This window comes from Trachemys scripta, chromosome 12 (genome assembly GCF_013100865.1).
Source record: "Trachemys scripta elegans isolate TJP31775 chromosome 12, CAS_Tse_1.0, whole genome shotgun sequence".
Lineage (NCBI taxonomy): Eukaryota > Metazoa > Chordata > Testudines > Emydidae > Trachemys > Trachemys scripta.
The window spans coordinates 18,085,583-18,108,839 of record NC_048309.1 but is presented as its reverse complement, the minus strand read 5'-3'; the positions used below and the strand labels follow the sequence as shown (position 1 = coordinate 18,108,839).

At 41.2% G+C, this 23,257-nt stretch overlaps 1 protein-coding gene and 1 long non-coding RNA gene across 8 annotated transcripts in view; one reads left to right on the top strand and one right to left on the bottom strand.

Moving 5' to 3' along the window:
* The window catches only part of NCOA3 (nuclear receptor coactivator 3), a 163,063-nt gene that overhangs the window by 113,386 nt on the left and 26,420 nt on the right, over positions 1-23,257 (top strand). For 5 of the 7 annotated variants that reach the window (XM_034786930.1, XM_034786927.1, XM_034786925.1 and 2 more), the window contains 8 exons: positions 2,684-2,748; positions 11,186-11,312; positions 13,314-13,486; positions 15,440-15,540; positions 17,676-17,850; positions 19,490-19,678; positions 19,915-20,016; positions 20,805-20,945. In XM_034786930.1, coding sequence (XP_034642821.1) covers positions 2,684-2,748; positions 11,186-11,312; positions 13,314-13,486; positions 15,440-15,540; positions 17,676-17,850; positions 19,490-19,678; positions 19,915-20,016; positions 20,805-20,945 — 1,073 coding nt within the window. Of the gene's footprint in view, positions 1-1,542; positions 2,075-2,683; positions 2,749-11,185; positions 11,313-13,313; positions 13,487-15,439; positions 15,541-17,675; positions 17,851-19,489; positions 19,679-19,914; positions 20,017-20,804; positions 20,946-23,257 lie in introns of all 7 variants that reach the window. The other 2 variants (XM_034786929.1, XM_034786928.1) reach the window with 2 other exon arrangements.
* The window catches only part of LOC117885627, a 28,538-nt gene that overhangs the window by 2,063 nt on the left and 3,218 nt on the right, over positions 1-23,257 (bottom strand). Inside the window, exon 2 of the long non-coding RNA XR_004647802.1 lies at positions 20,545-20,602. This is a non-coding gene — a long non-coding RNA (uncharacterized LOC117885627). The remainder of the gene's footprint in view (positions 1-20,544; positions 20,603-23,257) is intronic.

Genomic DNA, 23,257 nt, shown 5'->3' with positions numbered 1-23,257 from the left:
GAGGACGTTTTGATTTGTATTCAGAGACACACATTTGGAACTCATAATGACATTTTTTTCAGAGGCACTTTTCAAAGTAATGCCTCACTTCATTTTTTAAAAAAAAAAAAGAAATTTTATTGAAGTACCTGTAGTAATTGCATCATCATATTTGATGGATAAACATCGTTATTGCTGTGTTTTTAATTTGTGATTTTTGCATTAATAACTCACTGGATAATTGGTTCTGTTGCTAAGGTCTCTTGTAGCTTGAAGAATAGTGCAGGGTAGCTATTAAGAGTTTGCATGGTAGATTCCTATACAGCAGAAAGCAGCCTCTGTGGGCTTGCTTGGTTAAGAAGCTGCAAAGCCTTCTTAGGTGTTACATGTTTTTCCAAGCCTCCGGAAGGGTAATGGTAATATTGGTAGGGAAAGGAAAAGTCATACATAGGCGATGTTTCAGGCTCATGTCTGGAGAAATTGCCAGAAGTTTTATGGTAAGTGATAGATATGCTATGATAGGGAGGTGGGGAGCTCTGCTTAAACAAATTCTCTGCTGTTCTTTCTTCCTCCCCCCCCGCAAAAACCCAAGCATTGTAGCTTAAAAAAAAATCCTTCTTTTTTTAAAACTACCTGAATAGACATAGTGTCAAGTATCAGGGGGTAGCCGTGTTAGTCTGTATCTACAAAAACAACAAGGAGTCTGGTGGCACCTTAAAGACTAACAGATTTATTTGGGCATAAGCTTTCGTGAGTAAAAACCTCACTTCTTCGGATGCATAGAGTGAAAGTTACAGATGCAGGCATTATATACTGACACATGGAGAGCAGGGAGTTACTTCGCAAGTGGAGAACCAGTGTTGACAGGGCCAATTCAATCAGGGTGGATGTAGTCCACTCCCAATAATAGATGAGGAGGTGTCAATTCCGAGGATTATTGGGAGTGAACTACATCCACCCTGATTGAATTGGCCCTGTCAACACTGGTTCTCCACTTGCGAAGTAACTCCCTGCTCTCCATGTGTCAGTATATAATGCCTGCATCTGTAACTTTCACTCTATGCATCCGAAGAAGTGAGGTTTTTACTCACGAAAGCTTATGCCCAAATAAATCTGTTAGTCTTTAAGGTGCCACCAGACTCCTTGTTGTTTCTGAATAGACATAGTGTTACATACTCTAATTCTTTCCTCTTTAGGTTTTTCAAATAACATATAAAGTCTGTATATTTTTCTATTTAATTAAATTACTAGTTTTCATTTATAGCAACATGGGTCTATGCTACTTTTAAGTGATACTGAAATCAATTGATGTTTCTATTATAAATTCTAAATTGCTAAATTCAATCCTGTTACCGTATCAACTTCTAAACTGCATCACACTGAAATTTAAAATTTTGTATCCAGGCTATGTTCAGCAATTTAAAACATTTTAAACAGTTTTGGTAGCTTGTTTAAATTAAGAAATATGTACTGTGCTTCTGACATGTTTGTTGTGCCCACACTCTTCCTGAGCTATCCTCAACCCTTTATCTTATTTTAAGCGCTTCCTCTCTCTTTCCATAGCAGCTTCTAGCACTGCAGCAGTATGCTTCTGCCTTGGAATGCAGTTGCTGGGAGAACAGCACCAAACCTAGTGTGTATATGTGCCACCTGCTCAACGACACTCGATTCTTTCATAGTTATGTGGATTATGGACCTAGGACCTTATGAGTGAGAGTGTTGAGTGTGACCTTCAGATAACTTTAATTCTAGATTTTTGCATGATTATACTGTTTATATAAATCACTTTTTAAAAATTGAAGCTTCTTGTTTGTTCAGATGAGCCGAACTAACTTCCTAACATGTTTTTTTTTAATCTGCAGTTTAGCTGAAGTAAATACTACTCATGCAGGTACTTGATGATATTCTGCCATCTAGTGGCAATTGGACAACTCATAATTTTGTTTTTCTTGGGCTCATATGAGTTGTCACTGTTTTAAATGTATTATATTTTATAAATGTACCATAAACAAACATCTGGTTGAAAAAGAATGAAGTTCCTCATGTTTGCTTTTCCACAGTCGTCAAACATTGGGATTTCCCTCCACTAAAATAGGTAGCTATAAACTATTTTGATTCAGAATTTGGAGCATAAATGTTTCCTGGCTTATTGTCAGTGGAGTCTTTGGTCACATTTGTGTGTGTTAGACATCTTTTGAGAATAGCTTTATTTTGAGCTATACTATGTTTGTATTGATCTTTTTTACTGCCCTTACATTTTTTTAAATACTGCACTAATCTGCTATGTAGTTTTGAAGTAATTCCTTTCCAGTCAAATCGAATGCATCAATTGGTGGTGGTGTTTGTAAATATTAGTTTACTATAATATTTTATAAGTATGTTGAACAGTGTGGTGGTGTTCATATTAACAAATGGAGAGCTTGTGTGTAAACGTGTGTGTGTGTGTGTGTGTGTATATATATATATATATATATATATATATATATATATATAATTAACTTTACAGTAAGTTTACAGCAATTTAGAGCCTGCTCCTAGTTGGAGCCAGGTAGTTTTCTGTTCTGAGCAGCAATCTGAGATCTGCCTTGCTGTGTGAAGAATGACCTTTTCAACTCTCCATCCACAATCAACATCCTAACATAACAATAGCAACTGCTCCACACAATAATTTTGTTGTGTATCCCTATCCTCTCAATTTACCTAGCAAGAGCAAGAACAGACAGTGTTGTGGTTTCCCAGAAGCAAAAAGCAAAAGACAAGTCAGTCAAGGTTAGTACATCAGAAGCAATACACCTACTTTTTTTTTTTTTTTTTTTTTTTTTTTGGTGGCCTCTTGTCCTGGAAGCATTTAGTGTAGTCTCATAAAGACTCAGTTCTTGGTTCCCATTCTATCTTTTCTCTTTCATCTCTTAAACATAAAGAAGAAATCCAGTTGCAAGAGAATAAGAAGTGTGGATGATGCCGGGGGTAGGGTATGGGGTGTGAAAAGGGAGAAAAGGGCATCAAGGAGAAATCCCTAGCTGCAGGGACTTCACAGCTAGTCTCTCCCAGGTCTCTGTCCCCCTTCATTTCCAACAGTGTTGACTTTGCAGCCGTGCCATAAACCTCCTTCAGCCCTGGAAACCTTTGTATCAATGGCTTGCACTTGTGTGAAAACTGGACTGCTGTTGGATTGGCTCATCACAAATAGTGGTTCTTGGCAAGTGGAGTCTTCAGACCCAATTTTTTTTCCAGGAAATTTGGCAGCATCTGGGCTGTCCCCCCCTCAGGAAGTGTCATTTGATTTTTTTTTTCTTTGATCTCCTTTATTCCTTTGCTCTGAAAGTGTCTCACTGGAAATGAAGTGGGGAAATTGATTTATATTCTGGCATTGATTGAGAGATCTTTACCTCCTTGGTGTTTTGAGGTAGAGCCATAATGCTGACTGTAATGACTATTTCTGGACAGGATGGGAAAAGGGAGGACTACAAGGGCATGTCTTCACTACCGGGGTAAGTCGACCTAAGTTACGCTACTCCAACTATGTGAATAATGTAGCTGGAGTCGCCATAGCTTAGGTCGACCTACTCCAGTGTTTTCACTATGCTGCGTGGATGGGAGATGCGCTCTGGTCGACAGGCCTTAATCTTCAGGGAGCTGGAGTACCAGGATTGACCAGAGAGCGCTCTGCCATCGATTTAGCGGGTCTTCACTAGATCAGTAGTGAAGACATGGGGTGAAATCCTGATCCACTGAAGTCAATGCAAATCTTCATTCATGGTTCCTGTCTTTGAAGAACATAGTCAAAACAAATAAGAATAAAGAACAAAATATGGGTTCTTAGGGTCCATAGTACTTAGAGCACACAGAAGTTTTAACTGTAGCAGGGCTCATGTTAGTGCTTTAAAAATAGTTGTGTAGATGGCACTGTGAAGTTGTGGCTCACATTCTGAAGCCAGGGTGTGGGGGGATTCTGAGCCTGAGCTCCAGCCTGAGCTGTAAATTCGAAGCGCTGTCTATTTTTAGAGTGGTAACACAAGCCCCACTAGCCTGAGTCTGTCGACCCAGGCTGGGAGGCTCACTTCCCTGGGCTGTGTAGACATATCCTTAGTGGTTTGTGTTTCTTATATATGTGCTCTTTAACATTGCCATCCTTCTGCGTGTAAACCTTACAATTCTTCTGTGTATGTTGGTAGTAATGTAATTTCTTGTCATATCTTGTGCAATGCAAATAGTGCCTATACAATGAGAATGTTTTGGCTAAATAACATGAACTACAATAATTACTGATTGTATTTTGATATCCAGTTATAATAGATGATGTTGCACTGGGAACTCAATAGTGAACACAGTTCATTATGCTATAAGTGCAGTTTCAGTAATACAAGCTTTAAATCAGATAAGTGTATTGGTTTGAGGCACACAAAACTGCACAGTTCCAAACTGTCTTGCAAGAGTTAGTGAAATGACTACACTTCTTTAAGCAGACTTTGGTTTGACCTTTGCTGGAAGAGAAATACGCCAGAGAGTAGAGCCAGTCCAAAGAAAGGAATAGGTCTTGACATGTTGAGGTAGATGTTTTATTTGCCCTGCTAGAAGCAGGATACCCGATATAACATGAAATATTGGCTTTAATAGTTTAAGACCTGTTAAATGATACTTGAATAAAATAATTGATTTAGAGATCTGACACTATAGGGTAAAATTTGAAAGAGATGCACAGATTTTACTGTGCTATTTCCATTAAATCATCAGAAGTTATACTAAGCCCCTTATCCTAATGCTTCTCCTCCCGCCATGTGACACTTTCCATCTAAAAGTTTCCTTTGCCAGAACAGAAATGTGAGAGGACCCAAAGGATGCATAGAAACCTATTATTGTTGGTAGATAGACAATTAACTGTGAAACACTCACTTTGATAGTATATGCTAATTCTCCTTGAAGTGATTGTGCTCATATACATTCCACTGCCAGTGTTTGTGTGCCCAGTGCACTTGAGTCAGAGACTTTTGCTTGCAGTATCAATCGGTGGTGCATGTGCCCCAGTGCTGTCAAGCAAAGACATAACAGGGATGTCGTGGTTGCCTCCCTCTCAGTTCATTCTCATTGCCTGTGGTGAGAGTTGGCGCTCCCTATAGCATTTGCTTCGGGTAGCCCGATTTCAGAACTTTAGTGTATATAGTTAATATTTAGTGGTAGTAACTTAATTTAGTTATTTGAGTAGATGCAGCTGTGTATTCCATGTGGGTGTATGGGTGCACCAGAGCTGGAGAACTTTGTCTAGAAGTACCCATAGGGGTAGCACTCATGCCCTACAACCATAGCTCCTCCCTGGGCCGTACAAGGGCAGCGCCATCCTGACCCCCTCAGTTCCTTCTCGCCACTTGTGGCTAGAGTCAGAGCTCTGTGTGGCATCTTCACCTCACACTTTCTCTCTGTTTTCTGAGAACTTTTCTTGTATATCATAGTAGTAGTACCTTAGGTTTAGTTTGTGGTAGTAGAATGACTGGATGCCCTGTGATGCTTTCATCAGGGTTCAAGCATTGTCCATTGTGTATAGTGGCTATCCCCAACAACAGTTCCCACACAAGATGCTACTTGTGTGTTGGTGAGGGACACATTGAGGAGAGGTGTTCCATGTGCAAGTCGTTCCCCAAGAGGACTCAGGTGGGAAGAGACTTGGGGTTGAAGCAGCGCCTTCTGGAGCAGGCCTTGAGGCCTGCTTTGACACCTAAGCCCTCTGATCAGCAGTTGCCTTCGGACCCAGAAGCGATGCCACCCCGTGCTTGGACTCTGATATTCCCCCAAGAGGAAGAGGAGTTGTTCACCTTCCTCTGGTGCGATGAAGAAGAGGTCCCATAAAATGAGTCAGGACCATTCCAGGGCTTGGGGAGACTCCTCTTACTCTTCTAGGAGCAGTGCTGACTGGTACCATTCTTCATTCGGCACGCAGGATGGAGCAGGTCTGTCCAACCACTCCTCGGTACCACTCTGAGAGCAATGAGGACCCGTACTGTCAACTCTGGTGTTTGCTGAGTCCGGTACCAGTGATGTCAGCATCAGCATCAACCGTCTCCATGCTGACGGCATATGAGGCCGCATCAGACCTGCTTGGCATCAGACCTGCTTTTCCTCTTGATCCTGGACTTATCTGCTTGTTCACGAGTACTCTAGTACTATCCCTTCTACTGAATCATCCTCTGTTGTGCCATTGGCACCTTCTGACCATGTTGCAAAGCCAACAGCTCCGTCAGCACTGCAGCTCACACCACCTGGTCTGCAGACTGGAGCTGACGCTAGGCCTGGCACTGAAGGCCTCCTCAATGCTGATGCATACTTCAGCAAAGTCATTGTTTTGGTGACAGATCCATCATAGAGTTTTTGATACCAGCCTCGGTGCTGATGCCTCTCCTGGTACGGGGTGGGAGTGTGTCTCATTCAGTGCCTCTTGTGCAACTCGCCACTTCTCTTCGGCACTAATGCCACCTCCTTATTGAGCTTCAGACAAGTCTGAGTAGTTGTTTGCCCCATCAGGGCTGACTCTCTCTGTCACAAGAGAACTTTGGTTTTCCTCAAGTTCCAGGTCAGGGTCATCGTCCTAGTCCGATAAGCACCAGATCCTCGGATCGCTCTCGGTGCCGAAATTGGTATCTGTCGCACAGTTGGGACAAGAGCCATTCATGCCTTATCCATAAGCCCTGTGGCCTCCTTGGAATCCCTGGGATGCTTCTTGGTCCCTGACTTCCTGCTTCTCGACCCACTCCAGAGTAAGATCACTGGTCCCAACAGTGACCCCGACTCCCACACCGTGTCAGCTCAAGTAATCACTGAGTACCTTCCACTTGGACTTATGGGGATTTTCCCAATGGATCATGTGGTGCAAACCCCCTCCTCATCCACTCTGGTGACTATACTGTGCCTAAATCTTCCTCTCCGTCAGTGCCCAAGTACTTTAAGGTGCATCAAGACCTCTTGAGGCATATGGCAACTACCAGGAGGAATTCCTGCAGGAAAATACACACGTACTGATGGATATTCTCCAACCATCAGCTCCAGGGGGATTAACTCCTGATAAATGAGGCTCCCCTGGAGCCTGCAAAGCCCTGTAGAATACCCCAATGTCATTGTCCCCTACACTAAAGCATTTGGAGAAATGATGCTTCAATTCCAGGCAAAACCAAAGGCTCAAAAGGGCAGAATTAAATCCACCTCTTGAAGAATAGTTTTTTTGTTTTTGTTTTTAGTAGTTAACTGGAGGATTTATTATGAAAAAACTCCCCCGGTTTTAAGCAGTGTGCCATAGGAAGGCTTTCCCCCCTGTCACAAATAGGCACAAGAGCTGTTTGATTTATCTAGGTGAGGGCCATGTGAGAGACAAATATCCTATTTGTATTTCCTTCCCCACTAGGACTTTCATCTTAAAGTTCATCTCATGAAAGAGGCAGTGGAACCTGCATTGGAGCCAGGCCCTGATCTCAAAATCAACCAGAAGTCCACCTCACACACACTGCTTCTGATTTGAAGCACAAGCCTGGTGACAAATGTCACGCTTCATCTTCTCTGTCAGCTTAAAAGTTTTTTCCAAGCATTCTGACCCAGACAAGACCACTACAGCTCGGTCTGCTCCCAGAAAATCTTCTGGTAAATCCTCTGGTATTGGTTCAAGGCTTCACAAATCCAAGCACTCATGAGTCCCGTCTGAGGCAGCACCATTGACTCTGGCTCCTTTGGTGCTGTTGAGACCAGTGTCTTCACCCATGCTGAATCCTTCTTCCTCCCTTCAGTAGATTCAGAGTGTTTTGGTTCCACCAGCACTGTCAATGAACATTCTGTTTCCTCGTTGTTAGTCATCTTTCTGACCCAATTATGCCAGCACTGATCACTTCGTTGGCTTTCCGCACACCCCAATCCTCACTTCCTTTGGATCCTAATGTGTCTCCAAAAACCCAGGCCACATAGAATCCCAACAGGAACTGCTTCTCCCTATTTTGAGGAGGCTTACATTTCTTCTTCACACTCAGAAAGGGAGGAACCTGTCTCACCTTCGAGATCCTTTAGATCACCTTGCAGGTCTTTATTGCTACAAAACCTAAACTACAGGACTAGTCTTCCTATAGGGAAGTCCCAGCACCCTGTCCTACTGAGCCAGGGCCCTCAAGCCTCCTCCAGCGCGCACATGCGTGCACACACACACACCCAGTTGCAGAAAGACACAGATACTGAAATCAGCTCTGTGTGGGAAGATTCCACTCGGGAGTTGCCCAGCACTCAAGTGCACACCCCCTCTGGAGTGTAAACCCAAAATTGTATTGTCTTTCACTGCATACCCCTCCCTCAATGTGGAGGAAGATATGCACAGCTTTTTGTTCTCTCCTCCCTCCCCCACTCCATGCCCTGTTATGAATCGCACAAACTGGTTTAAAGAAAACAAAACAAGTTTATTAACTACAAAGGATAGATTTTAAGTGATGTTATGGGTTAGCAAACAGATAAAAGCAGATTACTGAGCAAATAAAAAACACGTGCAAACTAAGCTCAGTACACTAAAGAAACTGATTACAAGTAGTAATTTCTCACCCTAAATGCTGTTGTTTTAGGTTTTTCTTTCACAGGCCAGATACCTTTTCCAGCCTGGGCTCAGCTCTTCTCCCTCCCTCAGTCCTTGTTTCTTAGATCTTCCAGCAGTCATTCTGGGCGGGGATGGGATTCAGTGAAGTCCGAGCCCTGATTTAACACGCTTCCCTGCCTTAAATATGATTTACATATGTCAGGAATCCTTCGTTGCCCAGTTTGGTCTCCATCCCGTTTGTGGAAAAATACTAGCAGGCCAAGATGGAGTCCAGTACCAGGTGACATGATCACATGACCCTGCAGTGTCAAAGCACTGTCTCAGAAAGGAGGGAGATTAGTATCTTCAAAGTCCTGTTGTCCTGCCTAATGGCCCATCTAGGCTGACTGCCTACTGTCTGATGGGCGTTTCCCAGGTGCAAGCGCTTTTGCAATTGATACGTAGTCAATATTTCTAACTTCAGATACAGAAATGATACATGCATACAAATAGGATAATCACATTCAGTAAATCATAACCTTTCCAGTGATACCTCACAGCACTCATCTTGCGTAAAACATCTTAGGCCATATTCATATCACAACGATACCTCTATGAAGAATATGGGCCGTAGTGTCACACTGAGGTATCTGTTGCACCTGAAATCATCATGCCTTTCCATTAGTTCCATGAGGGTTCATGTGACTTCTGTTTTCTGTACTGCATCCACCAGTAGATGGGTTTTCCACTTTCTCTCACCTTCTCTTTTTCTGAGTCTCTTGAAAGATATTCTCAAAGTTTACCCACCTGTGTCTGATCCCACATCTGTATGGGATCTCAATTGAGTTCTCTCCAAACTCCTAGGGCCCCCCTTTGAGCCTATGGCTTCCTCCTCGCTATTGTTATTGTATCCGAAAACAGCTTTTCTGGTGGCAATCAATTGTGCTAGGAGGGTTTCAGAACTTCAGGCTCTCCTGGGTGATCCTCCTTTCAGAGTTTTCCATAAAGACAAGATTTCTTTTAGGCCACACCCTAAGTTTATGCCTGAGGTAATGTCAGCTTTTCACCTGAATCAAATATTCATTTTCTGTTTTTTGTTTGTTTGTTTGTTTTTCCAAAACCCCATTCTTCTAAAGATGAAAAAATGCTTCAGACCTTGGATGTTTGTAGAGCTTTGGCAATCTAACTGGACAACTCTAGATTCTTCAGGACTACCCCCAGGCTTTTTGTCTATGATGAGTGACCCATAATTCTATCAGTGTCATCTCAGTGAATTGCGCACTGAATTTCTGACTGCAGTAAGCGCTGCTACAATCTTGCTAAGTCTCTCTTCCACCAAGAAAAACAGCCCTGGGCTCAGTCCACTTCGTTATCCTTTCTGAGCAATGTTCCAATAGTGCAAGGCAGTGATTGTGCAGCTGTACTTACTTCTTTTTCTCATTACACCATCACTTAAGCCACTCGTGATCATGCCAACTTTAGTGTTACAATCTCTGTTCAGATGATCCAAGATCCCTCCATTGTAAGGGAACTGATGAGTCACCTGCAGTGGAATGTATATGTGCACAATCACTTGAAGGGGGGGAAAAAGGTTTACCTGTCTTGTTTTTTGAGATGTGTTGTGCACATATACATTCCCTGACCCTCCCACGTTTCCCACTGCTTCAGATATCACATATAGCACTGCAAAGTAATTGAGAGGAAGGTGGCAACCACACACCTTTTTATGCTCTCAGCTGACAGCATGAGGAGAGCATGCACTGCATAGTGGTACTGGAGAGAAATGTCTCCAACTCGAGTGCTCTAGGCACACAAGCACCCGCAGTGAAATGTATATGTGCACAACACATCTCAAAGAGCAACAGTTACTGTACAGGTAAGTAAACATTTTTATAGAATATGTGATTTTAAGAATTTGTGATTTGTTGACAGACATGAGAATTGTTTTGGCAAATATTTAAAACATGTGTTCTGTGCCTGTGGTTAGCATAGCTGTTTAATGTTCCAGTGTTTTATAAGCCAAAAATTACTTTTTATCTAAAGGCACTTCTTAGTTAGCACTGAGTGTAACTTCCTTATTGCTCCCTGGAAAACACTCATTGACTCAGATGGTGATTTAATGGCCAAAGTTAGAGGGTATGTAACAATTGTGGTAACATTTCTATCTTGACAGTGATATTTTATGCATCTGTTGCTGAAGAAGCTGTTGATTCTTATGTCCTAGAGTTTTCCAGCAAGTGGTACAGATCTGGGAGATGGTTTTTGTTTGTTTGTTTGTTTTTAAATATGGATTGTGTATACTGCTCTGGTTATATAGTGCTTAGAAAGTATGTTGCATCTGAGCATGTGCAGTAATCTACAGTATTTTTTTCTTAGCAATAATTTGACCACATGATATTTTTTGAGCTCCTCAAGCTTTGATCCTCCAAGTTCTTGCATCATGTAGAGCAGTAAGTGGTGATTGATAGTTAAAGCAATATATTACACATTGGTCCCAAAAATATCATGCATCCTGGGGTGACTAAAATTTTGCAAGGCTGCTATAAATTATGACTTAGTGCTTATCTGGATAGTCTCACTGTAAAATCGATAAAGAATACTGTAAAACAATTTATTTTAATTGTTTGAAATCTCTTGAGAGAGCATCATCAGTTTGTGATTTTTTTTTTAACACTTCAGTTGCTGATGTAAACTCAGTTGGCTGTTGCTCAATCAAGATGAGTGGATTGGGAGAAAACTCCTTGGACAGTTTGACCAGTGAGTCAAGGAAACGCAAGCCATTGCCCTGTGATGCCCCAGGACCAGGGTACAGTAAACACATTTTCCTCACTGTTTTAATTAAATTGTTCATAATAAAATTATAAATAGTGCAGCGTGGTGTTTTGTTTTTAGTTTTTAATTGACGTTAATATTAAAAGAGTTTTACTATTCATTTGTATTCAGTTGATAAAATCCTTTAAGGGACTCCCTACAAGTCCCTCCACCCTTACCCTCATGCCAGAAGCTCTGAATGTCCCCCATAACTCCCTCTTCCATATGCCAAGGTGCTCTGTGTACCCCATGTTCCCCCCCCCATGCCATTGACCCCTATTCACCCTCTCCATGTTAGGGGCTCTTTGTGTGCCCATATCCTTCCCCCATGGCAGAGGCTCTGTGTGCACCTCCATTCCCCCTTTTCCCCCCATTCCTGGGTCTCTGTGTTTGCCCGCATACCAAAGTCCTGCATTGTCTTCCCCATGCCGGATTCTCTGTGTGCCTCCTCCCTTCCCCTCATGGTAGGGTTTCTGTATTTCCTCCCATATCCTCCCCCCCCCCCCCCCGTCCCCATTTTCCCTTCCTCGCATCTAGGGCCCTACCAAATTCCCAGCCATGAAAAACGCACCGTAGACCGTGAAATCTGTTCTCCCCTCCCTCCCTCCGAAATCTGGTCTTTTGTGTACTTTTACCCTTTACTATACAGATTTCACAGGGACCAGCGTTTCTCAAACTGGTAGTCCTGACCCAAAAGGCGGTTGTGGGGGGTGTCACAAGGTTATTTTAGGGGGAATCGTGGTATTGCCACGCTTACTTCTGTGCTGCTGCCTTCAGAGCTGGGTGGTGGCTGCTGACCGAGGGCCCAGCTCTGAAGGAAGCAGTACAGAAGTAAGGGTGGCAATACCATACCATGCCATCCTTACTGCTGTGCTGCTGCTGGCAGCGGCTCTGCCTTGAGCGCTGGGGGCTCCCAGCCAGCAGCCTCCGCTCTCTGTCCACCCAGCTCTGAAGGCAGTGCAGAAGTAAGGGTGGCAATACCACGATCCCCTAAAATAACCTAGTGACCCTCTTCTCCCCCTCACCCCTCCCAACATCCTCCTTTTGGATCAGGATTCGTACAATTACAACACCATGAAATTTCAGATTTAAATATCTTAAATAATGAAATTTACAATTTTAAAAATCCTATGACCATGAAATTGACCAAAATGGACTGTGAATTTGGTAGGGACCTACTCATATCCACTCCTCCCTCTCCAGGTTGCTGACACAAACCCCCTCCCCACTGTCCCCATTTTCCACGTTTCCCTGGATCCCTGCTTCCCCTCCCCATCTCCATTGCCCTCTAGATTCCTACTTCCACCCTGCTGACCCAGCCGCCTAGATCCTCCCTGCTACTTGTAAAGCTTTCTTATTTCTCTGATATTCCAAACTACAGGCTATCCCCATGCAGCCAGTTAAGATGCTGCTTCTGGTATGTGTAGACCTCCACCAGGGGCAGCAGAGAGATTCTTCTGCCTGCAACACCAGTCACTCTGGAAGCCCTGATTTTCCTGTGAAATAAGCTTTTCTGGTGTTCTGATCTGCCTTTAAATCAACATACTTGTGCCCACTGATATCTAGAACATTTCCTGAAATTCTGGAGTTGATGGGTGTAGTGTTCCAAAGTTATTGTATTACTGACAGAGAAATGCCATTGAATTAGATGTAAAACTTTGTTTATAGCTTATTGGCCAAGCAGGTGCTGCAGCTGTTTCCACCTTAAAATGCCTATATAGTACAAATACATTAGTTTTGTAATAGTTGGAATTTTCATTAAATTCAATAAGAAAATAACTACAACAGTTATTCTTGGAATAATAATCTTGTCATAATCTCTGAAGATACATTCCTTTATATGGTAAAAACCTAGAGGTGTAAATTGATGAGATGAATGTCCACTAGCTAAACTTATGTGATAAGTGGTATGTAAGTGCATCAAAGATGACAGTGTGATCATAGCTCTTGTTTATACTGAAATTTATGTACATTAAGTGCTGCTTCTTGTTCCTAGTCTGATCTGCAGTGGTGAGAAACGCCGACGTGAGCAGGAAAGCAAATATATTGAGGAGCTAGCTGAGCTGATATCTGCTAATCTGAGTGACATTGACAATTTCAATGTCAAACCAGATAAATGTGCAATTTTAAAGGAAACTGTAAGGCAGATCCGGCAGATAAAGGAACAAGGTAAGGATTTCTCTCTCAAATTATAAGGAAGAATATTTGGTTTTCTATCAGGAGGCAGTTTCTCTCCAAATCAATACTTAGTTGCTGAGACAATACAATGGAGTTTTCATACAATAGGCCCTGATTTAGGAAAGCATTTAAGCACATGCTTAAATCCATTCCTGTTCAGGGCTTATTCCCGATTAAGCACTTAGTACATGCTTAATTTTAAGCATGTGCTTAGTGGGACTTAAGCAGTTGCTTAATTTTAAGCATTATATTTAACACCCTTTATGAATAGGGAAGCTTTCCTGAATCAGGGCCTAAAGTACACCGTTTCTTATTAGCTTCCTTAAACTACTAAACAAGCAATAAAAACTTAAAATAGGTCATAAAGCAGTTGTTCTTCAAAACATAGATGGACTAGTTGCCCACTGGAGTAAAGAAATCCATCTATTGCCTACCAATTAAAGGTTCCCTGCCAACTTGGATTGTCTGAAACTAATTTATAAAAGATGCCCAGTTCCTCATAGAGCATCCTTTCAGTGCTATGTCCTGAAATTTTAAATTATTTTTTAAAATTCATGTTACATTTTTCTGCCTCTTCTGCTCCTGTTTTGGTGTTTGAGAGCCTTTCTAGCAAGGGAAAATAATTGGGGTCCAATACAGTCAGACTGCAACTAGCTGACCATGTAACCAATTAAAAAGTGCCATTAAATGTACACCGAATGTAATCAAGTGCAGAATAAACGGGGGAAAATATAGAGGAACATCTATTTTGCTAATGTCTTAGTTTTACAGGATGGTTTTTAGGTTTTACTTGTAACAATAATAGTTTTTTTAAACAAATCAGACAAATATAATTGTTAAATTTGCTGTTTTCCCCCTAAATCTCTGGTAATTGTGAGACATGTGCTGGTAGAAGTGACTTCAAAAAAATTAGAATAGATTGCACATCAGGTATATGCCAGTTCAGTGAGTTTCCATTCAGTAGTAAATTATGTTAGAAGCCTGCTGGAATACATCACACACTTTACTTGGAATGGTAAACTTCCAAATTCTGCTTTATCTGCCCTGTTGGAACGTGTTTCTATTTTTTAAAGTAGCCTTAATTGCTGTTTTAGAAGTTCTTTCCCGGTGGCATTATTGCCACTTCATTGTGCACTTCACTGGTTGATGATCTTCCTTTGGTACATTAAACTCCTGTTGTGGTCTGCTTAAACAGCCAGTAGGTGCCACAGTAATAGAGATTGCTGCTTGTTTTCCATTACTTTACTGCATGGTTTTATTTTTATTTTTTTCCTTGTAACAAACTTTTACTTTTTCTTCAGTATATTTTAGGTTAAAATGCTGAAAAAGACTTTTAATTATTGGCATCAGATATGATTAAGTAATCTGCAGAAGGCCAAGTGAGAATTTGTTTCCGGTCTTGTATTTTGATTTGGATCCAAGAACACAATTAAATGAGCAAATCGTACATTCTGCATGTTAAATTGGATTACTTTCTAGGCTAAAGCTCAAATAAAGTCTGAACATGATTTAAAATGTTTATCTTCCACACGGTTGTATAGGAAGAAGGGAAGAATTAGGAAGCTTTTCATTATATTGAAAAGTTTGTGCTGGCCAGCCAAAAGTGACCAAAGGAGGACAGTCATTTCATAAAGCAATCGTCTTCCCAGTGGAAGAAGTTTTGTCATGAAAACTGTTCGTGGTAGTGGTGTGGCAGAATCCAAAATTTGCTAGGTGCTTTCAAAACACACAGGAAGACAATCTCTGCCCAGAAGTTCTACAGTATAAAAAAAGTGTTGTGCTCCCTTTGTGCATATAATTGTAACATTAAATGGTATCGTATAATTACAACTTCATTGCTTATTCTCAGGCTTCCTGGAATGCAGCACGTAACTTCAAAAAAATATTTCTATGCTTCCAAACACAAAATGGTGCCTTTTTGAAACCTTATCTTTTTGATTTTAGGAAAAACAGCATCCTGTGATGATGATGTACAGAAGGCTGATGTATCTTCTACAGGTCAAGGGGTTATTGATAAGGATTCATTGGGACCTCTTTTACTACAGGCAAGTGTAAATGATGCTCTGGTACAACCAAATGAGATTTGATATTGCATAGTCTTAAGCAATAGGTTATGTGACAGGATTACAACACTGAGAAATGCCAGCAGTCCTACAACAAAAACTAGCGTGCAAGGGCAATGGAGAACATTGTTTTAAAAGGACAAAAAATAAAATCCATCATTGTTTTCTCAACTCTGCTGAAGCAGTCTAGAAGGATTCAAAATCAGATGGCATTTGGGTTTGCCTTAGCATGCTGTTCTATTTTTGTAGTAGTCCCAATAAATGGCTAATAAGATTACATTGACTAGACTTCGCATTCAAGGCCCCCCCCCCCTTTTACCTCAGGAAATGGCCGTCAAGGACTTTGGGCCACTTTCATGGCTTGATGATGGTCTGTAAGACCGGGAGTGATTCTGGGAAGCAATGAACACCTGAATTCCCATTGTCTTAAGGGGAAGTAACAGGTGCAGAATGGTGGTGCTTAGGATCAATTCCAGTATACCAGTGGTCGCCAACCTTTTTACGCCCAAACTCACTTTTTGAATCTAAGGGCAACCCAGCATCTACCCTGCCCCTTCCCCAAAGCCCCTCCCAATCGCTTGCTCTCCTCCACCCCCACTCACTTTCACTGTGCTGGGGCAGGGGTTTGGGAGAGGGTGGGGGGTGCAAGCTCTATGCAGGAGTTTGGGTGCAGGAGATGGCTCCAGGCTGGGGGAGAGTATTGGGGTGTCAGGAGGGGGTCAGGGTGCAGGCTCTGGGAAGGGGTGCAGGAGAGGGTATGGGGTACTGGCTCCTGGAGGGGGTTCAGGGCTGGGGCTTGGAGTGCAGGAGGGGGTTTGGGTTGTTGGCTCTGGAAGGTGGCTCAGGGTGGGGCTTGGGGTTCAGGAAGGGGTTTGGGGTGCAAGAGGGGGTATGGGGTGCTGGCTCCACGAGGGGGCTCAGCAATGGAAGTTGGGATGCGGCCTCCCACCAGGCAGCACTTACCTCCGGCAGCTCCCAGTAGGCGATGGGTGCAGCGAGGCTAAGGCAGGCTCCCTGCCTACCCCGGCCCCACACCGCTCCTGGAAGGGGCCAACGCGCCTTGGGGTGAGGGGGCTGCTGGGGGCACGTGTCTCTGTGCACTGCCCTTCTCTGCAAGCACCGTCCCTGCAGCTCTCCCAGCCAATGGGAGCTGCGGGGGCAGTGCTTGCAGGCAGGAGTAGAGCGTGGAGGGAGACCCCTGCATCCCCAGGGCCGCAGAGCTGCACTGCGCTGGCCGCTTCCAGGAGCAGAGTGGGGTCAGGGTAGGCAGGGAGTCTGCCTTAGCAGCAGCCACACTGTACCGCCGGAGATCTTGATCGACTGGGAGATCCTCTAGGATTGACCAGTCAATTGCGATCGACCAGTTGATGACCACTGCCGTATGCAGTAGATCAGTTTGCTGCTGCCCTCACGTGTTGAGACTCCAAATTACATAAGAATCACTTAGGTAACTTTTATTAAGAGTTCTAAAAACCAGGAAACCAGTCTTACTGCTTAGTACACAAAGTAGTTCAGTATGTTGTAGGCTGCTATTTTGAGTCAAGTTTTTGAAGTACTTTCAAAGCTAAGTGTCTTAGAGATATTCTGTTGCTGTTTCTGATTTGGGAATGAGTACAGTGGTTTTTAAAAAGTGGATAGTCTCTCTCTCTCTCTCTCTCTCTCTCTCTCTTTATGATGTTCATTGTTATTGAAAATGTATCCTTAAGAAGGCTATTTCCCTCACACTCCACTTCTACTTCTTAAAGGTCTTGTGGCGAATTTATAATCCTGACTTTGACTTCATTGTATTGTTAAAGAAGTTACTGAGATGTCACAGACTCAGTGTCATGTTTCCAGGCTAAAAGAGTTAAAAACCAAATGTTTGATTATCACCATGTTAAGATCAATAGTGGAAGAACAAATGAACAGCGGGTTTCTGATACTTGAAACTTTCCTTACTAGGAAAGTTTCTTTTTAAGGAAAACTTGAAACTTTAATTCTTCTGCCAGAAAAGTTAAGTGATTCTTCTCCTAAACTACAACACTTTTATCTCCCACTTACTTTTTAAAATGAACTGTTTTAGCAGGTCTGGAATTTTGTGTGTGTGTTTATAATGTATCGTTGCAATGTATTTTTAGGCATTGGATGGTTTCCTGTTTGTAGTAAATCGAGATGGGAACATTGTATTTGTATCAGAAAATGTCACACAATATCTGCAGTATAAACAAGAGGATTTGGTTAATACAAGTGTCCACAGCATCTTGCATGAAGAGGACCGGAAGGACTTCCTTAAAAACTTACCTAAATCTGCAGGTAATAGGGTCTTCACTTAGATTCTCAGACTTTTTAAAAAATAAATAAAAAACTCCAAAATTGTTAACCTTACAAAACAAATCTCTTTCTTATGGTGCAACTATCATTTGTCTTGAGTTTTAGGATATGACTTTTACCATTAAATTAATAGGAATATTGCAACATTGATTATGCATTCTTTGCTGTTAGCAGACGAGCAGAAGAATGAAAACAAAATTCCATAACCAGGACTACCGTTTAAATCTATATCCTCTTGATCTAAGTATTTAAAATGTTAATTTCAAACTAGAAATTATATAAGCAACTAACAGAACGTAGGTTCAGATATTCATGCTGTGTGGTTGTAGCGAACAAATGCCTAGGTTTATGGAGTTGCATGTTTCTATACTCTGATAAAGTGAAAGAGAGATGGGCATTTGAGGTTGGCTTGCCTGTTTCTAAGGGATTCATTATACATAAGGCCTTGTCTATCAGGGAAGTGACTGATTCTGTGATCTCTGTGACTTCTGCAGTGGCCAGAGTGACTGACCCCAGGGACAGCCGCACAGGCCGCTACTGGGGCAGTCTTGAGACCCCGCCCCCACCTCCCCCCAGCAGCAGCAATGGTCTCGGTTTGTCCCCCCCAGCACCAGCGTTGTCCCTCTCCCCCTGTATCAGCTGTGGTCCTGGGCCGCCTCCTGCCCCGGAGCACCCAAGATTTAGTCAGGGGTATATAGTACAAGTCATGGATTGGTCACAGGCCCTGAATTATTGTTTACTATCCATGACATTTATTAAAAATACCTAGGACTAAAACATAGCTTTAATTATATATTAATTTTATCCAGAATAAAGTGAAGTGTGACTTTAACATGGATTAATTATTCCTGAAAAACTCTGTGTGGACATGCTTATTCTGGAATAAGAGTGCTTTATTCTGAAATTGCTTAATACACTTCAAGTAAACTACTTCAGAATAAGGAGCTCTTATAATAAGAGGTTTCACTTATGGAGTTAATCAGGAATAGCTATTCCAGAATTCCTCGTGAAGATAAGCCCTAAAATAATGTTACACAAGTTCTCTCCACATCCTGATGAAGCTCTGGGAACTGTTAACAATTCAGCTTTGACGTGTCTCTCCCCATTTTGAAGCAGAATAATTAGGTTCTTTTAGTCCTTTTGTTCTTCAAGCAGAAGCTGCCATCCGGAATTGTGTAAATGCTGTAGTTTTAAGCAAAAAGCTGATTGAATGGTTTCAATCAATATCTCATAACTGTGTTGCTAGACAGCTGAGATTTGAAGTCCGTGAACAAATGGGAACTACCTGCCCTTTTTTACAAGGGAATGACTTTTCCACTCCCGTTTGATTGGGGCTGAAAGTACCTTAGAGGGGATGGTGTTCTTTCAACCAGCAGTGAAGAACACTATCCCCAAAGTATCAATATGATGATCTTTTAACAAATCTTTTTAAAATGTTATAGTATCTGAGCTTCAAAAATCAGAGATCGGGTGGGTGAGATAATATCTTACCTCACTCACTTTCTCTCTCTAATATCCTGGGACCGACAAAGGTACAACACTGCATACTTAAAAAATCAGGCAATTAAGAATTAATTTTATTTTAAAATCTTTGTGAACTTTTATGATTATTTTCTTTTAGTTAATGGAGTTGCTTGGACCAATGAAACACCTAGACAGAAGAGTCATACGTTTAATTGCCGCATGATGGTAAAAACATCTCATGATCTTTTGGATGATGTGGGCAGCAACCAGGAGTCGCGTCAGAGATATGAAACCATGCAGTGTTTTGCTTTATCTCAGCCAAGAGCTATGATGGAAGAAGGGGAAGGTAATTTTTCTACGGGAAAATCCTCTTACTACAGTTATTTACTACTTAATTTATGTTATGAAGCCTGGGGTTTCAGAATTCCATGTTTAGAATAATTTAGGAGTTAAATGCAAAATCCTCAAATCTCGTCTCCCATATTATGCCTTTATCTTAATATTGCAAGAGTCCTGCTCCTTTATAAGAAATGTAATAATAGAATAAATAGGACACAGAGGAAAATAACTCTTTCATTGCAGATTTGCAGTCCTGTATGATTTGTGTGGCACGTCGCATCACTACAGTGGAAAGGGTATTTCCAACAAACCCAGAAAGCTTTATTACGAGACATGACCTTTCAGGTGAGAAATCTACTTGAGGTGAAGGTAATGGATGGCTCTTCTTCCTTGTTTTGTTTTGTATAAAAATTGTGGCAAATCAGTTTTTATTCTTGGAATAACTAGTACTACTTGTACTGTTGCCTTTCTTTCTTTAACTAGGTAATATTTCAAATTATTTACGTTACATCTTCCTCTAGAAGTATTCCTAAAGTGTTTATTAATCATTTATCAAGTTAATGAAGACTCATTGAGATAATTTCTCCTTTCCTTCTGTAACATCATGAAACCTTTATAGTCTGCTGTGGTATTTAAATTTTAAATATTTAAACACATTGGGCAGTTTTTTGCTTTAAGATGCCAATCACCTGCAGCTCCTATTGATTTCAGGTGTAGTTCTTTATAATCTCTGCAGACCATGCCCTCGGGGTCTCCTTTCGGTTGCATAAAACCAGGGAAACCCAAAATTGTTATACGCTTTTGAGAATTTTGGCATTAACCTCTGGGTGCCTCAGTTTCCTTATATGTAAAAATGATATGGTAATAACTTACCTCACAGGGGTGTTCAGAATTTATGTTCATAAAGCAGTTAGAGATCTTGCATGGGAAGCTGTGTGTAAGTGAAAAGATTAGATAGACGCTTAGAAAACAACTTCAGTGCTTAGATGCTACAGTGATGGGTACGTTATAAAAACATAATATAGACAATATTTGGTGACTTTTGAAATACTATTCTGTATTTTTAATATTAGGATTATATTTAAAATGATAGGGACTCTATGATTATCTTAAGTTTTTCTTTCCTGTGACAGGTAAACTCGTCAACATAGATACAAACTCATTACGGTCTTCCATGAGACCTGGCTTTGAAGATACAATCCGTCGGTGTATTCAGAGGTTTTTGTGCCATAATGATGGACAGTCCTGGTCAAACAAACGCCACTATCAAGAAGGTAGCTCAGATTGCAGTGTTCAGTATACTGTCTTTCTTGCTAGTTGCAAGTAAGTGTGTGTGTGTGTGTGAGAGAGAGAGAGAGAGAGATAAAACCACTAAGCTCTGCTATTGTACGTGCTCTTCCATGTCTTGAACCAGTGGAAAATGCTCTTTCTCATATTTATAAACTGAAGGATGGTGAGATCTCTATTAAGGAGTGCCTGGTGTAGCAGCTGCTTTGTTGTTCAAGTATGTCCATTGGTGTTTGACAGGTTTTATGAAATATACCAGACAGATATTCCTGTAGATTGAATTTATCTGTTTGTCCACAAGATAGGTACAGCAGGAAAGCAGCAGATTAAGCCATGCTTCCTTAATGAGCTGCTAGCATGGCTGTACGTTGACTTGGAGGGGTCCGCTTTTAGCCAAAAACAAAAAAAAAAAAAAAAAAAAAAAAAGTACAGTCGATTATTTGTTAGCTTTTGTCAAGAAGGGGGATGTGCCTATTATGAAATAGACTGTGACTTGAAGAAGAGCTCTGTGTAAGTTTGAAAGTTTGTCTCTCATCAACAGAACTTGGTCCAGTAAAAGATATTATCGCACATACTTTGTGTCTCTGCCATCAAGTCATTTTATCTAGTTCTATGAATAGCCCTTAGTTGGTAATGTCTCTTGGTCACTGATTACCTTTGTCCCACTCATATGAGAGCTACAGATGAAAGATGATATTTAAACCTTTTTCCCTCTATGCCAAATAATCTGTTTAATAGAGAATTAATTATATAAATATGTTTACCCAGCTTTGTCTGGGGAATTCTAAGAGACATAAGCAATTTTAAATAGTTAAATACTAGAGTTGGCTGAAAAAGTGGAATTTCCACCCTTCAGGAAATTCTGAGACTTTGAAATTTTGTTTCATCCCAAATTTGGGACACAACGTCAAAATCTTGGAATTTTTCATGACCTTATAGAAACATTTTGTTTTGATTTATATATTACATTATAGTTTATAATTTACTATAAAACACAGTCAAAATTAGATGTTTCAACCTCATCAAAATGAACTGTTTAGATAATTTCCAGTTGAAAATTTCTATTAAATCAGTAAGTTTCCATGAAACATTTGAATTTCATCAGATCACCATTTTTTGATTAAAGTTGTTTTATTGGAAAATTTTTTACTACTCTGATAGATACTAATTATTGCATCACGTTTGAGGGTGATTTGAAGAATGAAATGTCTAAACCTTTTTCTTGGAATCAAAGCAGACCATTGATAAATGCATCAGCAGCTTTAGAGTTCTGACAGATCTGTGCAGTCAGCAAAAACTATATTCAAATCACTGACTGAGGAGATTTCTGAGCCATTAGCGATTATCTTTGAAAACTCATGGAAGACAGGAGAGATTCCAGAGGATTGGAAGAGGGCAAATATAGTGCCAATCTATAAAAAGGGGAATAAGGATAATGTGGGGAATTACAGACCAGTCAGTTTAACTTCAGTACCCAGAAAGATAATGGAGCAATAAGCAATCAGTTTGGAAACACCTAGAAGATAATAAGGTGATAAGTAACAGTCAATATGGATTTCTGAAGAACAAATCATGTCAAACCAACCTAATAGCTTTCTTTGTCAGGGTAACAAGCCCTGTGGATAGGGGAAGCGGTAGATGTGGTGTATCTTGACTTGAGTAAGGCTTTTGTTACTGTCTTACGTGACCTTCTCATAAACAAACCAGGGAAATATAGCCTACCTGGAGTTACTATAAGGAAAGTTGGAAAATCATTCCCAGAGAGTGGTTCATAGTAAAGCTGAAAGTGCATTTTGAGTGAGGTCCCTTAGGGATCGGTCTTGAGTCAGGTTCTGTTCAATATTTTCATCAATGGCTTAAATAATGGCATAGAGAGTACACTTACAAAGTTTGTGAATAATACGAAGCTGGGAGGGGTTGCAAGTGCTTTTGAGGGTAGGATTAAAATTCAAAATGATCGGGACAAACTGGAGAAATGGTCTAAAGTAAATAGGATGAAATTCAATAAGGACAAATGCAAAGTACTCAGTTTAGGAAGGAAAAATCAATTGCACATATCAAAATGGGAAATGACTGCTTAGGAAGGAATACTGCAGAAAGGGATCTGGGGGTTATAGTGGATCACAAGCTAAATGAGTCAACGGTGTACCATCGTGTTGCAAAAAAAGTGAACATCATTCTGGAATGTAGTAGCAGGAGAGTTGTAAGCAAGACACGTGAAGTAATTCTTCCACTCTACTCTGGGCTATCAAGATCTCAACTGGAGTATTGTGTCCAGTTCTGGGCACCCCATTTCAGG